Source organism: Trachurus japonicus, chromosome 6 (assembly GCF_045865225.1).
Source record: "Trachurus japonicus isolate A0001 chromosome 6, Traja_1.0".
Lineage (NCBI taxonomy): Eukaryota > Metazoa > Chordata > Actinopteri > Carangiformes > Carangidae > Trachurus > Trachurus japonicus.
The window spans coordinates 693,361-707,449 of NC_140912.1; the positions used below are offsets into that span (position 1 = coordinate 693,361).

Genomic DNA, 14,089 nt, shown 5'->3' on the forward strand with positions numbered 1-14,089 from the left:
TCTGGATCCGTCTGTGGTAGCCAAACACACTTGTTCATTGTTTGCAGTGGGCTCAAGGCAACCAGAATCCAAATTGAAGGCATATCTGTGCTTCCCAAAAACATTGTTGTTTATTCTAATTTGTTCCTATTGCTCATCTCTAGATTTACAGCTAAGATATTATCACAGTGACTGTTGTTAAATAATGATATGACAAAATGAAACTGTCGTAAGAGAAGAAATGAGAAAAAAAACTGAAGTGATATTTTATGAAAATTTTATTCCCTTTATTCAACCATCCTAACTCTCCCAATGGAAGCTGTAGGAAAAACTCCACAACTTACAAATATCAGTGTTGTCTACCCTTAAGTATCATCAGATGTTCTTGACTTTCCCTTTCCCCTGTTGACCTAACAGACCAGTGTACAAAAAAACAGAGAAACAGAAACTGGGAAAGCAGGAGACACAAATGATGCACAGTACTGTAACACAAAACACAATACAACATGCATGTACCTGTACCACATACAGCAGTAACATTAGCAGTAACATAAAATGACAAGATGGCGCTGATGTAATAACAAATGTGCAGACTCATGAGTGCTTTGTAACATTTTCACTTGTTATTAACATAAGTAACATCAAATAGCTGAATGTGCATGATAATAATTTAGATTTTTAAATTAACATCACATAGTGCTTGTTTTTTCAGAACTGAAGTGTAGCTACATTTATCCAAAATGATGATACTCATCACTCCTGGTTAGATTTCTGTAACAAGGAGATACATTTTTAAAAATTTCCTCATCCCCTAAAAAGTGCAAACCAGTTATCCAAAAATAAAAATGCATTTTTAAACTCAATGTAATGTGTGCCAGATAAAACAACTTCACCTGTATTTACCTTAACTAAGCAGGACATTTAAAAGCACGAATAACACACATTGGAAATCAAGAGATTCCAGTGTTTTGCATATTTACAGCATTTCTGTGGATCAATTAACCCATTCTTAAAATGAACAGCTTGGGTATCAATTTCTATGAGGTAAGTTTTGTTAATGGAGTGCTCTTACTCTCAAATGAACTCACTGTAAGACCTGAATCTGAGCATGAGGTTAATACTGAAGGCACATTTTAAAAATGTAATGGAATATTCCATAAAGCTTATCATTGTATTAGAAAATCACCATTTACCAAAAGAAAAATGTTTTTTTTTTGTTCAAGATTTTTCAACTTCACTACATAACTATTAATCTGCAATGGTAAAGTCATTGGGTAAACAATAAATAAATAACCACTTAAGGGTCACCATACAGGCAAACGTAGGGACAATTTGCTTAAAAAATAAGATATGAACCAAATTTGCCCTCAGTGCTTACACATAATACACAGTGCTGAAACATTTACAGTACATTGCTGGAAGCCTTCCCATCCCAGTCTGACCTGCAACAACAGATAACACCTGTTCATTCACTCTAACAACATCTCCTGTTGTGTACATTGTCTAATGTTATATCGAGAGTTATTTGACTATTTAAAAGGGGCTGTGGAGAGGCAAGAACAGAGCTATGTTAAGTCTTACAGTCTCTTTCGTGAATTCAAGTTGCTGGTTTGGCTTTCCCCTGGTCCTCCACCTTTTTAATGGCTGCCTGAATCTTTGCCTGGTCTCCCAGGAGCTGCCGTGGTTTCACAGGCTTAAGGTTTTCATCCAGCTCAAGTAGCACAGGTACCCCGGTAGGTAAAGTCACGCCTGCTATATCCTCATCTGATACACCTGTTGAAATAAGAGAAGTAATATTAAAAACATGCTTAATGACAATCGAAGCACAACCAGGGTTGCTTTAATTTTGCATTAGTGCAGTAAGATGATGTTTTACGATAGAAGGTGCCAGCCAATTAGCTTTGATTTTTTAAAATTTGATTTGAAATTCTTTATTCAGTCACATCACACAATAGCAAACGTTATCGACACAAACATTATCGACAAAATAGTGACTGAAAAGGCACAGGCAGAAGCATAATGCTTATATTAAAGGGACAACGAGGAGTTTTGAAAAAGCAAAGCGTTTTCACACTACATTTATGAGCCTCCGGCCGCACCGTGAAATTCTTTGACCGGCGCAAGACAGACTCATGTTTTCATTCATCAAGAATTAAAGTCAGAGGTTCGAAGACGATCACATACCGTCGTAGTTCCGACCATAAATGGCGATTCAGCTGCGTTATTCTCATGACTCGCCACGAAACCGAAAGTAAAGAAACGCTGGTCGGCTCGACCAGCATTTCCGCCACCGCTAATAATAACAAAATAACGATAGAGACAAAACGATATATTTATCGAAAATGGGCCCATTAACAAGTGTGGGTAACGTAGATTCATCCACATTAACGTGAGACTTTTTTATAACCAAATAGAAACTCCTCGTTGTCCCTTTAATGCCTGTCCTACATACCAAATTAAGCTACCCAGAATTCTTACAATATAAAAAACAAACACACTTACAATAAGACATAAGACAACAACTAACAAACAAACAAGCAAACGAACAAACAAAACAAAACGTTCATGTATAACAGGAGCACAGTCCAAGCCTGTATAGATCCTGTGCTGCAAATTATTATGTAACAGTCAATATGTGTTAAGTTACTGAGTGGCCTGTGGCGCATGGAGCCCCGGTAGCTTACAAGTGTTTTGAAAGGTCAGCGTAGATTTCATGGCCTCGGCCAAATGTAACATAAACTCAGTGGCCTTTTTGTGCAGGTTCAACTTTCCATTTCTGGAACTAAAACAAGTCCTTCCTCAATTCACTGACTAAAAAAAGCAGTTTGTAAAGACTCAAACAGTAATCCGGCAACTATTGCTGAATTCAACTGCATTCACTGCACACAAACAGAAGCTGAGAGAGGCACTTTTTAAAAAATAGGTTGTCTAGCAGCAGGCAGCATACCTTCCAGGTGTTTCAGCAGAGCCCTGCAGCTGTTTCCATGAGCAGCAATGAGAACAGTCCTGCCCTTCTTTATCTCTGGCACCACAGTGCTATCCCAGTATGGCAGCAGTCTCTCCAACACCTCCTTCAGGCTCTCTGCACGGGGAAGGGCGTCCTTTGGCACATCGCAGGTGGCGTACCTGCGGTCATTGTAGATTTCCAGAAAGTACGGATGGGATTCATCAATCGGAGGTGGGGTGATGTCGTAGCTCCGTCTCCACAGCTTCACCTGTTCCTCTCCGTGCTTCAAAGCCATCTCTGCCCGGTTCAAGCCAATCAGGGCACCATAGTGGCGCTCATTAAGTCTCCAGGACTTGATGACAGAGACCCACTCCTGGCCCATGGCCTCCAGCACCAGCCAGGCTGTCTGGATGGACCGGCTGAGTATGGAGGTGAATACTAAGTCGAACTTGTAGCCCTGCTCTTTCAAAAGCTTGCCACAGTCCTGGGCCTCTTTCACCCCATCTTCACTCAGCTTCTGGTCGACCCAGCTGCAGAAGCGGTTCTCTTTGTTCCAGGCCCCCTCACCATGCCTCAGCAGAAAGAGTCTGTACTTGGACATCCGAAGCCTCTGCAGCAGAAACCTGCACACATTAAATGAACAGCATAAATTAACATGAAAGATGATATGAACAGAAGTAAACAAATGATATATTACATGAATTAAAACAGATAACTGCTTAGTTACAGTGTATGTATGGTCTCACTAAGTCACTGGTCTGTGTGTCTGATCTGAGTTCAGCAGCAGAGACTTGGAGCCAGCAAAAGGTTAGAGGTTACGTTATAAAGGTGACAGGCAGATAGCTCTAACTGTTACCCTTCTTAACCAGCCTTATTCGTAGGTTTACTACTGATCAACAGATAACAACACCTAACTGCAAATACGTGCAAAGCTTTTATTGGATGCTACTGCAAAGCTTTTTTAGCTAACGTTAACATGAAAGGATGGATGGACGTGTTGCTCTGTAGCCTAAATGTCCATTGCTGTTTGTATTAATGCCGCTTGGACTGAGGCAAAGACAGGACCACGTACGAAAAACAAAACAACAGACGTGTGGCAACCTCTTCCATAATGACCTGAATATTTCAAAAACGTCGTTCTTACCCTGTGTGGGTTTTAAATCCGGCCTTAATGTGGATGGTACAGCCGAAAGTGTTGACAGTACTCGGCCAGGCTATGTACAGTACAGCGTTCCTGTAAACGTCATGACTGACGTTGGAATTGTCCAATCAGAACGGCGGAAATCACATGTGGGCGGGGCCTTCGACCAACGCTATGCCCATATTAGGAGTAGCAGTAGTAACGGTCGTGGTAGGAGAGAGAGGGGGAGGGGGAGGGAGAAGGAACCGCTGTCAGCCATGGTCCAGGAGAGGTAAAGTTGGCGGGATGTAAGTAACTGTTGATGTTTTTAAGTATGAACTCTACATTTTTTTTAATTCGTAAGAGTTTTTGTGTTTGTAAGAGAAAGACAGCAGTTTAATTGAACTTTGCTTAGAGGCAGAGGAAGGGTCGTGGTGTGTGAACCAGTATAACAGGGCACAGGTGTGTGGGAACACTATGGCAATGTAAATAATATCACCAAAATCAAAATTTGTTATTGTACTGTAAGTAACACTAAGTTGTAAAGGACGAAAAATAATGCTTTGTCCTCAAGTCTGGGAAGGTTCTGCCATTTTTACTCCAACACAATTAGCCTATGTTATGTAACTTGTGGCAGAAATGTTTAGGCCTAAATGTTGTTTCAGAGTGAATCATATGAGTGGTGTTGACTGTTCACTCTGGAACCAGGCCTACATTTGTGTTTTAGAACATTTTTATTTACCCCTCACAAAATAAATAATAGCCTAAGCCTACCTATTTTGATAATCAATTTATTTTCTTTTAGAGATTCAGATGGATGATTCACAAAACTTTCTGACATTTTATTTTCCTATAAAGCATTAAAAAAAAAAATGAATTTAAAGATTAAAAAAAAAAAGAGAAAGATATTAATCACTCAGCCTACTTGACATTAAGTGTAGCCCTAACCTTATCAAAAAATGAGTCTCAACAAAAATACCAAACTAAAAATGTAATCCCCCTCATGGGGAATACTAGCTTTTGGACCACACATGGTGGATGAGTTCCCATAATTCGCTTTTGAACTACTGTACTTTTATTTCCTGTAACACAGGGATAGGCAGTATGGCGGAGATCACTTTATTGATGTTCATGTTGCGTTAACACACCACCTTCTGAAAAACCAACTGAGAACTTGATCATGGATAATACCAAATCAGTTTTGTTGGGTTGTTGCCAAAATCATTAAATACCGATTGTTGCTATATTGTTATTGCAGATAATTGCCCATGGAATAATGGGATTTTTTTTTTTTACAGTAAACTAAATCAGACGTTAACTTGACCAGTACAATACAAATACGTATTTAAACACTGCTGTTAGGAGAGTCTCTCCATCGGAAGGCACAGATGACCAGTCTTGTTTGAGCAAAGTCAGTTACATTTTAATATTTGATGCAAAATTCACAATGCTGCTTCTTTTAATCAAAGTGTCGTAGGTTTAATGCCACCGTCATTTTCAAGGATGCTCACCTTGATGTGACTCCATGAACAGTTTACTGTCAAAATGAGCTGGAATGTGTTTTCGTTCTCTATCTCGATCCCACAGGCATTTTGCTCTTTGTGGATAACACAAGAACAAACACATGTTGACCTACATGTTTTATGTTGCCTTGATTCTGAGTCTTTCGTGGGCAAGATCAAAGTATAACAATTCATACTCATTAACTTAAAGCCAATAGTGGTGCTCTATTCATGAGGCTAAAAACTACAAAACCGCTCAGATACATTTATACATATGTTTTATACAGTTTGCATTATGCAATTATATAAAAAACAACATGTATTCATTAAAGTGTAACAAGTTAATCTTTTCACAAACAGTTAAACATGAACTTGCAAGAACCTTCTTGTTAAACTGATCTTCATTTTCACTGTTACTATAAAGTGAACAATAGTCACAGGATTCACTGCTTTCACCTGCCATAGAGCAGTTAACATTTTCACAAGGAGATCAGCTTGAAATCTACTGTCCAGCGTTGAACAGCTTCTTTCTGCCCTCCATGCCAGACATGGCATCCACGTTCTTACGCCAGTCAGTCACTTCCTCTTTCTGTGGGGGGAAAGTATAGAGAGATTACGTGAGATAACGTAATTCTCATAAGAATGCAATTTTAGTACTGTGATCATTTTGTCGTAGTCAACATTTTGGTTACCACCAATTGGAGAAGGCAATGAGGTTCATGCATACGTAAAAGATGAATGAAAAAAAACCTAACCCTAACCCTAACCCTGACACCATGTAATTTTATTTTTTACTCCCACTAAAGCAAATGAAATCCCTCTCAAGTTGTAAGTGTAGTGTCACCAGTGATTGGTTGAAGTGGTGGCAACCAATATGTAATAAATAGCCTAATAAAACAAAGATCTGTTTGTTTTTTAAGTTGTAATGAAAAAAAAGCAGTCTTACCAATTGTACAGGTTGTCAGTTTAATATAGTTTCAGCTGTTTTGCATTTTGACCACTTGTTTTTATTATAGGCCCTATATTAGGAATCCCAAATTGCAGTCTAGATACTGAGTGGATGAAGTGAATAAATGATCACATGATCTGTTGAAATAAGCTGTAAGTAAAGCCAGAAACCCTTACCTTCTCATCCTCCTTCTTTACAGTCTTGAGGTTGGCCTTGAAGTCCACAGACTCTTTGACCTTAGAGCCCAGAAGAGCTCCCAGCATGGCGTCAGCCGACACCCTCACCCTCCTCAGGTTTGGTCTCTTCATCTTGCCCTTCAACTCAAAGATCTTCTGAGAAAGGTCCTGTATCTTTTTTTCCACACAAGAGACACCAGCCGCTCAACATCCCCTTAGTATACAGTCATTACATTTATAAGATGCTAAATTTTAAGCAAACGAGGATGTAGCTAAAATGGTTATATTTAACAATTATTACTTACCTCCCTCTCATTTTTTGTAACTTTAGAGTTAATGTCATACCGCTCTTCATCAACAACATCGATTTTCTGGTGTAGTTCTTTGCAAAGATTCTGTGGACACAATCTTCATTGCATTAGACTCAAGTTATTTCTTCGGATAATATCACTGAACGTTTAAAGGGATAGTTCAACATTTTGGCAAATTGGCCCATTGCCATAATCCCTATAGTCATAGCAGTAGGTTCGTTACCTTTATTTGTCGGTACAAGCTATTTTTAGAACGGCGGAGCAGAGCCGCGAGCTGCTCCGGAGGCTCATGGGATTTCTTGGTTTCCCTCATCAAACTCATCAAATACACAATCCAACAACTCCAAAATGCTCTCGTGGACCAGTTGTGACCTGCACATTCACCACGCTATGAGATAATAACGGTACGTTATGAGACTGAGTTGTTTTCAAGGTAAATGCAGAGACTGCTTGCCGAAAAACTGCCCCTGACGGAAACACACATCAGCAGTTTTGCATGAATTGACCTCGAAAACAACTCTGTCTCGTAACGTTCCATTATTACCTAGCGTGGTGAATGTGCAGGTCACAACTTGTCCACTAGAGTGTTTTGGAGTTGTTGGATTGTGTATTTGATGAGTTTGATGAGAGAAACCAAGAAATCCTGAATAGCATAGCTCTGAGCAGCTTGACAAACCGACAAATAAAGGTAAGGAACCTCCTGCTATGACTATAGGGATTATAGCCAAAATGTTGAACTATCCCTCTAAAACTGTAAGGACAGTATGTTGTTTACAAAACAACCTCAAATATGAATCTATAAATGAATCTATTCTATACACATTAACCCAAATATCCTGCATTGCATTTCTTACACTGTAATTCCCTATGGTACCACTGGCAGTATTATGAATTATTGAATTATTCCTGGCAAAAGATTTTACATGGTGAGGTTTTCAAATGTTATTTCCCAGTGGTTTGAGCTACATAAACCACAGTAAACAGTTGTTTATGGGTGGCTGCAGACATCTGAAAACCCCTGCAAATGAAGCCAAAGCTAAGGACTTATGGTCAGATATCATTTGGCGTAGGTGGGAAAAGTGATTTTGGGTGTTGAGACAGTCATGTGATATAATGTTGACGTTCATTACAGTCCCAGCCATGAAAAGCGCCTTACGTGGATCAGGGTGCTTCAGTGATAACTTTACCTGTAGGTCCTGCACAGACAGGCCTGACACTTGGAGCGATGGGACTCTCTCAGCAAGGGTTCTCTCTCGTTCATCTTTTTTGGCTTGTTTGTCATTCTCCAGCATGCTCATGGCTTTCTTTATCAGTTTGGTCTGGTGCACAGCACATATACATGCAAACACAGTCAAGCAGATAATGTATGGATTACAGGACTTGAATGTTTTTACAGCATCACTATCCAAGGACTGACACACGGACACATAAATACCTTCAAGAACAGTCTGCGAGATGCAGAGATCTTTGGCTTTGGTTTCTGGAAGAGAAGATGGAGTGCTGTTCATTCACATTTTTGGAAATGAACTTCACCTGTATTTTCTGCATTTTTCCTGGAGTTAGTAAAACTCTCCACACATTTACTAATGTATAATGGTTGAATTAACTGAGAGAGGCAGGCTCATGTAAACACAAGCAGTGTTGAGTTTATAGACATTTAACTTTATAAACTCACTGGTATTTCCAATGTATTACTGGCTACTCTTATGTTTATTTGTCACTTTTTTCCTTCTGGAAACTGTTCAAGTGCTTAAATTTGTTTTCACTCCCAGTAGAAACTGCAGATGATGTTCATTATTTCTGAAAATAACGACTAACATCCCAAGACGAATGGGACTGGAGCTTTCTTACACTTTTATATTTAAATTATGGAATATATTTTTGTTTGTTGGATAATAAAGTCAGTCAATTCTGTGAATGGTGATAACAAACACACAGATATAATGTACAATGCAATTCATAGAGTTCATAGAGTCGCACATGATGCCATGAATTTAGAACCAAAATGAATCAATCAACTCACCGGTGGTCTGTTGAATTAGGATGGAGGTGTCCATAAGAGAAAATGAAAAGGTTAAATTGTTTACATTTCTGTAATTTTGAATACCATGCATGAGTGCAGACATCATGACAATTAATAAGATGTGGATACTTACGCCTCAGACATGGTTGCAGTTTTTTGTGTCCCCCTGTGAATTCAAAAAAGATAGGAAGGGGAAATGATTAGGTTTTAAAATAATAATACACACACATCCATTGACAAGTATATTTACAGTTTTCTGTACTTCAAAAATTGAAGGACTGAGCATCAGTTTCATCAGTGCAGAGTTAGAGACCCTATTGATTGTGAATCCACAGCAGAAACACAAACAGCGTATGACATTGTCTAAAGGTCAGACCTATAAGAAAATACTTTGTTATGCTATGTTTTTTTTTTACACTTAAGAACAGTTTAATTGAAAACAATATCCTTCTTAATTCCACATAATTATATTGAAATGGCTCAACAAAAGTTTAAGCAATTGTAACAGGATAACACCGATGTGTTATTTATAACTTCAACATGAACTGAGGATGGCAGCTGATCTTGAAATGAAATTCAATCACTTCTTAAAACAAGAGAGCTGTCATTTATTAGGGAAATGAAATTCAGTTGTAAGAAATGATAACTTGTATTACAGTAACATAAATGCCATTTTCTGATGACTTTGGACATGGATCAGTGGTCACACTTTATATCAATAGTAATAGTAGTAAAAAGCCTTCATTCTGCGTTTTTATCCTCTGATAATAACTCTGTAAAATGTAATATTTTGAAGTCCTTACCTTTTACGACAGATGACAAATACTCACAGACTTCTTTTTCTGAGACGAGGCGGACAGTAAGAGGGGAGATATATAGATTCTAGAGCTCATGTGAGTGGCTCACTAAAATAGACCCTCTGTCCTCACCATTCTTGAGCTGCGTCTCTCACATCTCATACGTATGAGGTGTGAAGGTTCTGGTTGGGCCTTTGATGATTTCTTAGTGCCTCTGTCTCCTCGCTAAGGAGAAAACCCTGAAAACTGAAGGAGCTTGAGTCCAACTTTATGCGAATGATATAAAACAAAAGTTGGGCCTGTGTACAATCCAAAGTGGCTATAAAATCACACATCTGCAGGATTTTGTTATGTTTTTATTGAGACACCATCACCTTATATCAAGTACATAAGCAAATTATAAGCAAAATACAATGACAATGTACTTCCACTGCAACAACTGTAACAGTCACTGAAAATATACTGTTTGATTTGGATTCCTAGCAATATATGTTCAAAAATAAAATAGATTACACATTGTTTATAAATGATAAAGGTTAAACAATTACTCTCCACAACCATCAGGACTTTGGGCCCACGATCCCTGGACTGTAATGGTTTCAAAGGATTATACTGCCATCTTGAGGCTGTAGTGAAGAATTACTGCAAACAGACATGGCTTTGCTAATACACAACAGGCCATAAGGAAATAGGTTCAAATCAAGTCATCTGAATACAGCACTGTTTCTGCCCATTCTATAACTAAAAGTTAAAAACAACTTGAAGCCTTCATACCTACTAAAATATTCAACAATAAAGAATATTATGGTAAATTGTGTTAAAAGGAAGATGACTTAAACAAGAAATGATTATTTTTCTTTAGTTCCCAGAGGCGTCAAACAGCTTCTTCCTTCCCTCCATACCAGACATGGCCTCCACATTCTTACGCCAGTCGGTCACCTCCTCCTGTGGGACACAAAACACAAACATCCAGGATAAAACTGGTCATTTGATCAAGAACAGCCTCTACCTGGAGATTTTTGAGACTGGTGCAAAAGCCTGGCTTACCTTCTCCTCTTCCTTCTTCACTGTTTTCAGGTTGGCCTTGAAGTCGATGGATTCTTTGTGTTTGGAGCCCAGCAGGACACTCAGCATGGCCTCAGCTGAGATCTTCACTCTCCTTAGGGTTGGTTTCTTAAACTTGCTCTGAATCTCAATGATCTTCAGATTCATCTCTTTAATCTGGGCAGGGGATTGTGGGATAGAGAGGACTGTAACCTACTGTCAGACTAAGTTCCTGAGATCCCTACAATTAACCCCACCTCCAAAAGCTTGGATTTATCAATATTTCATCTGATAATTAATCCTGAATTGAGACCATAACATTGAATTACGAAACAGTGAGTTGTTTTAAAGAAGAGATCAACTCAAAATCCTTTTTTTTCCCTTCAGATTTTTCTCTCAATGGATGATGTTTACCCTCATGTAAAGATTTGGAGAAAACTTGTAAGTAAACACAACAAATTTTAATTTTAATTTGTTCTTTCAACGTTACCCAATCAACACTTACATTTTACAAATCAAAATATATACCCAGCGGTCAAAGCAAAAAAACGGAGCATTGTAATAGGTTTGACACCAGAAATGATATCTAGGAACTTCAAGGATTAAAACCTGGGTGGACAACCCGGTCAACTAGCTGCTGGAAAGCTACAGGGGCGCCAAAACCCCTTTCTTGGGTATTTTTGCTGGTGAAATTATGTAAATGCAAATATTTAGGTACTACAATGGCATAAATAGTCATATAGTTTATAATCTGTATGCAGGATGTACAGCATTGATTGTCCATGACAATTTTCCCTCCGGGGACATTAAAGTTTATTTTGATTGATTTGACAACTATACAATTTGGCAGAGAGTATCTTGACACATAGGGGGAGGCATGAAAAAAAGATTCTGGGGTTTGTTGCAACTCGATTTTAAGATATCACCCTCAACAAAGACATAAAAAAGTACTGTTCGCCTGACAAATTCTCATGAAAATTGTTATTTTTCAGCACTTAATGGAGAATATCTATGCCCAACATGTATATAGAAAACTTCCTTAATTCATAAGCTTCCATTTGAGTCCTATATAGCCTTTCTACTAGCTACTGGAAAGCTACAGGCTGTCTCCAAACAATGCAACACCTATTGTGAAAAACTACATGTTAACTGGCATGATCAGAAAACATTCTATTTCTGGTCTCCCCAAAGTGAACAGATAGATAGAGAAGACCGTTGGCCACAGCAAGTGGGGCTTTGGAGATAGAAAGGCTATCTTGGACTCAAATGGAAGCTTATGAATTAAGGAAGTTTTCTATATACATGTTAGGCATAGATATTCTCCATAAATTGCTGAAAAATAATAATTTTCATGAGAATTTGTCAGGCGAACAGTACTTTTTTTGGTCTTTTTTGGGATGTTGAAGGTGATATCTTAAAATTGAGTTGCAACAAACCCAGAATCTTTTTTTCATGCCTCCCCCTATGTGTCAAGATACTCTCTGCCAAATTGTATGTATGACTATTTATGCCATTGTAGTACCTAAATATTTGCATTTACATAATTTCGCCAGCAAAATTACCCAAGAAGAGGGGTTTTGGCACCCAGGTTTTAATCCTTGAAGTTCCTAGATATCATTTCTGGCGTCAAACCTTTTACAACGCTCCGTGTCTGTTTTCCAAAAAACTGGGATTTTGCCCCCTGGGTAATAGCACTTAATAAACATTTTGAAATCATTTAATATAATAATTAGAAAACATAATAATTAGAAAACAGTTTCAATCGCTACGTTTGTAAAACTGTGCTGAGGTCTAAATTAATTGGGGTGACTGTTTGGATTCTTCAAAGGCTTCTTATCTCTATTCTGCCACTTGGAGGCAGTGTTTACTCATGGTAAGACTCATGTTGACAGTAAAGCCATTAGATCCAGTAACCATAACATCAATCTTATTATCTTGACATTTATTTCTGAGTAGCTCACCTCCTTCTCATTTTTGGTGACCTTGAGGCCAATATCATAGTGCTCCTCATCTACAACATCAATCTTCTGGTGTAAGTCTCTACATAGATCCTGTAAACAAAAAAAAAAGGATTTGACACACCTCCAGTAGTATAAGAATATGGCATGAAGAAAAACATGTTATAATGAAGTGGAATACCTGCAGCTCTTGCAAAGACAGACCGGACAGATTTAGAGGAGGAACTCTTTCTGCCAAAGCATCGTCTCTCTCCTGTATCTTCTGCTCTTTCTCATCCTGCAGCAGCTGAGCAGCAACTGTCAACAGTCTGATCTGAGCAAGGAATCGAAATTAATTCATTGAAAACGTCCTCTCCTTATTTTATTGAAATATAGACAAAATATAGATAGAAATATGCTGAACATCCAAATAATTACCACAGTTGTCATTGTCTGTTTTATGATTCTTGATACTGAACTTGACAGTGACATAATTTTCAAAACTGTATCATATATACTGTGTATGTAAATTGTATTGTATAATGCAGTTACCATTCTCATATTATAAGGCACTGTACACACCACCTTGTGCGATATGCTGACATGCAACTTTAAAAGCTCAAGTTTAGAGTGCAAAGTCCTGCTCTAACATTTCGAAGTGTTCATAATACTGTAAATATGTCTAAAATCACTGCAAATTAAGAAAAATACTTACCTTCAACCCCAGTTTACGAGAGGAGGAGATCTTTGATTTTCTCTATAATTCACACACAAAGACAACATTACATATCCTCAGTCTATTGTGGAGCACAGCATATTTGTTTATGTAATTTTTTTAGTATGAAAATATAGGATTGAACAAATAGGGTTTTTAATACTCACAGGTCTGTTGGGGCAATAACAAGAGGGAGGAAATATGTATAAACATATTTACGTAATGAATATTGACACATACTGTACATTTTGAAACAGTCAATAAACACATGAAATGAAGCTCAAAGTGATAATACTCACGCGTCAGCCATTTTTGATTGCCTTCAATTCCTGCTCTGAAAGATGGAAATGTGGTGAAATTTTATTACTAACATAGTCAGCTACTTATTGAACGAAGACAACGATGTATATATGTGAGGCAGAATCCTTAGCAATGTTCACCACCATGTACTTTGAAATAGTGCAAATAGAATACATTCTTTTTATATTCAACACCTGTTCAACACAGCTGATTAATATTCAGACTACCCTGGTCAAAGTATTTCACCTACTCCAAACATTCATTTACCCTTTTAAGCTGCGTGTTAGGT

General features: G+C 38.1%; 3 protein-coding genes across 5 annotated transcripts; all 3 read right to left on the reverse strand.

Annotated features, from left to right (window-relative positions):
- Positions 1-242: 242 nt before the first annotated feature.
- On the reverse strand, positions 243-4,174 carry bpgm (2,3-bisphosphoglycerate mutase). Of its 2 annotated transcripts, none has more exons than XM_085778167.1 (3): positions 4,071-4,174; positions 2,927-3,549; positions 243-1,752 (listed from the first exon to the last, which is right to left on the reverse strand). In XM_085778167.1, exons 2-3 carry the CDS (start codon positions 3,525-3,527, stop codon positions 1,577-1,579), a joined length of 777 nt encoding a protein of 258 aa, XP_085634293.1. In that variant the 5' UTR covers positions 3,528-3,549; positions 4,071-4,174; the 3' UTR covers positions 243-1,576. The 2 variants fall into 2 exon arrangements, with proteins under 2 accessions (XP_085634293.1, XP_085634294.1); XM_085778168.1 differs by lacking the exon at positions 4,071-4,174 and adding an exon at positions 3,654-3,729.
- Positions 4,175-5,453: 1,279 nt separating this feature from the next.
- Positions 5,454-8,476, reverse strand: LOC146985281 (troponin I, slow skeletal muscle-like). Of its 2 annotated transcripts, XM_085778181.1 has the most exons (5): positions 8,420-8,476; positions 8,172-8,303; positions 6,979-7,068; positions 6,674-6,847; positions 5,454-6,137 (listed from the first exon to the last, which is right to left on the reverse strand). In XM_085778181.1, exons 2-5 carry the CDS (start codon positions 8,280-8,282, stop codon positions 6,051-6,053), a joined length of 462 nt encoding a protein of 153 aa, XP_085634307.1. In that variant the 5' UTR covers positions 8,283-8,303; positions 8,420-8,476; the 3' UTR covers positions 5,454-6,050. The 2 variants fall into 2 exon arrangements, with proteins under 2 accessions (XP_085634307.1, XP_085634306.1); XM_085778180.1 differs by lacking the exon at positions 8,420-8,476 and having other exon boundaries at positions 5,846-6,137; positions 6,979-7,081; positions 8,172-8,278.
- A 1,904-nt stretch (positions 8,477-10,380) lies between these two features.
- Positions 10,381-13,810, reverse strand: LOC146985282 (troponin I, slow skeletal muscle-like). Its single transcript, XM_085780423.1, has 7 exons — positions 13,800-13,810; positions 13,668-13,671; positions 13,501-13,542; positions 12,988-13,119; positions 12,810-12,899; positions 10,852-11,025; positions 10,381-10,749 (listed from the first exon to the last, which is right to left on the reverse strand). The coding sequence occupies exons 1-7, from the start codon at positions 13,808-13,810 to the stop codon at positions 10,663-10,665; spliced, it is 540 nt and encodes a 179-aa protein (XP_085636549.1). The 3' UTR covers positions 10,381-10,662.
- Between the last annotated feature and the right edge of the window lie 279 nt (positions 13,811-14,089).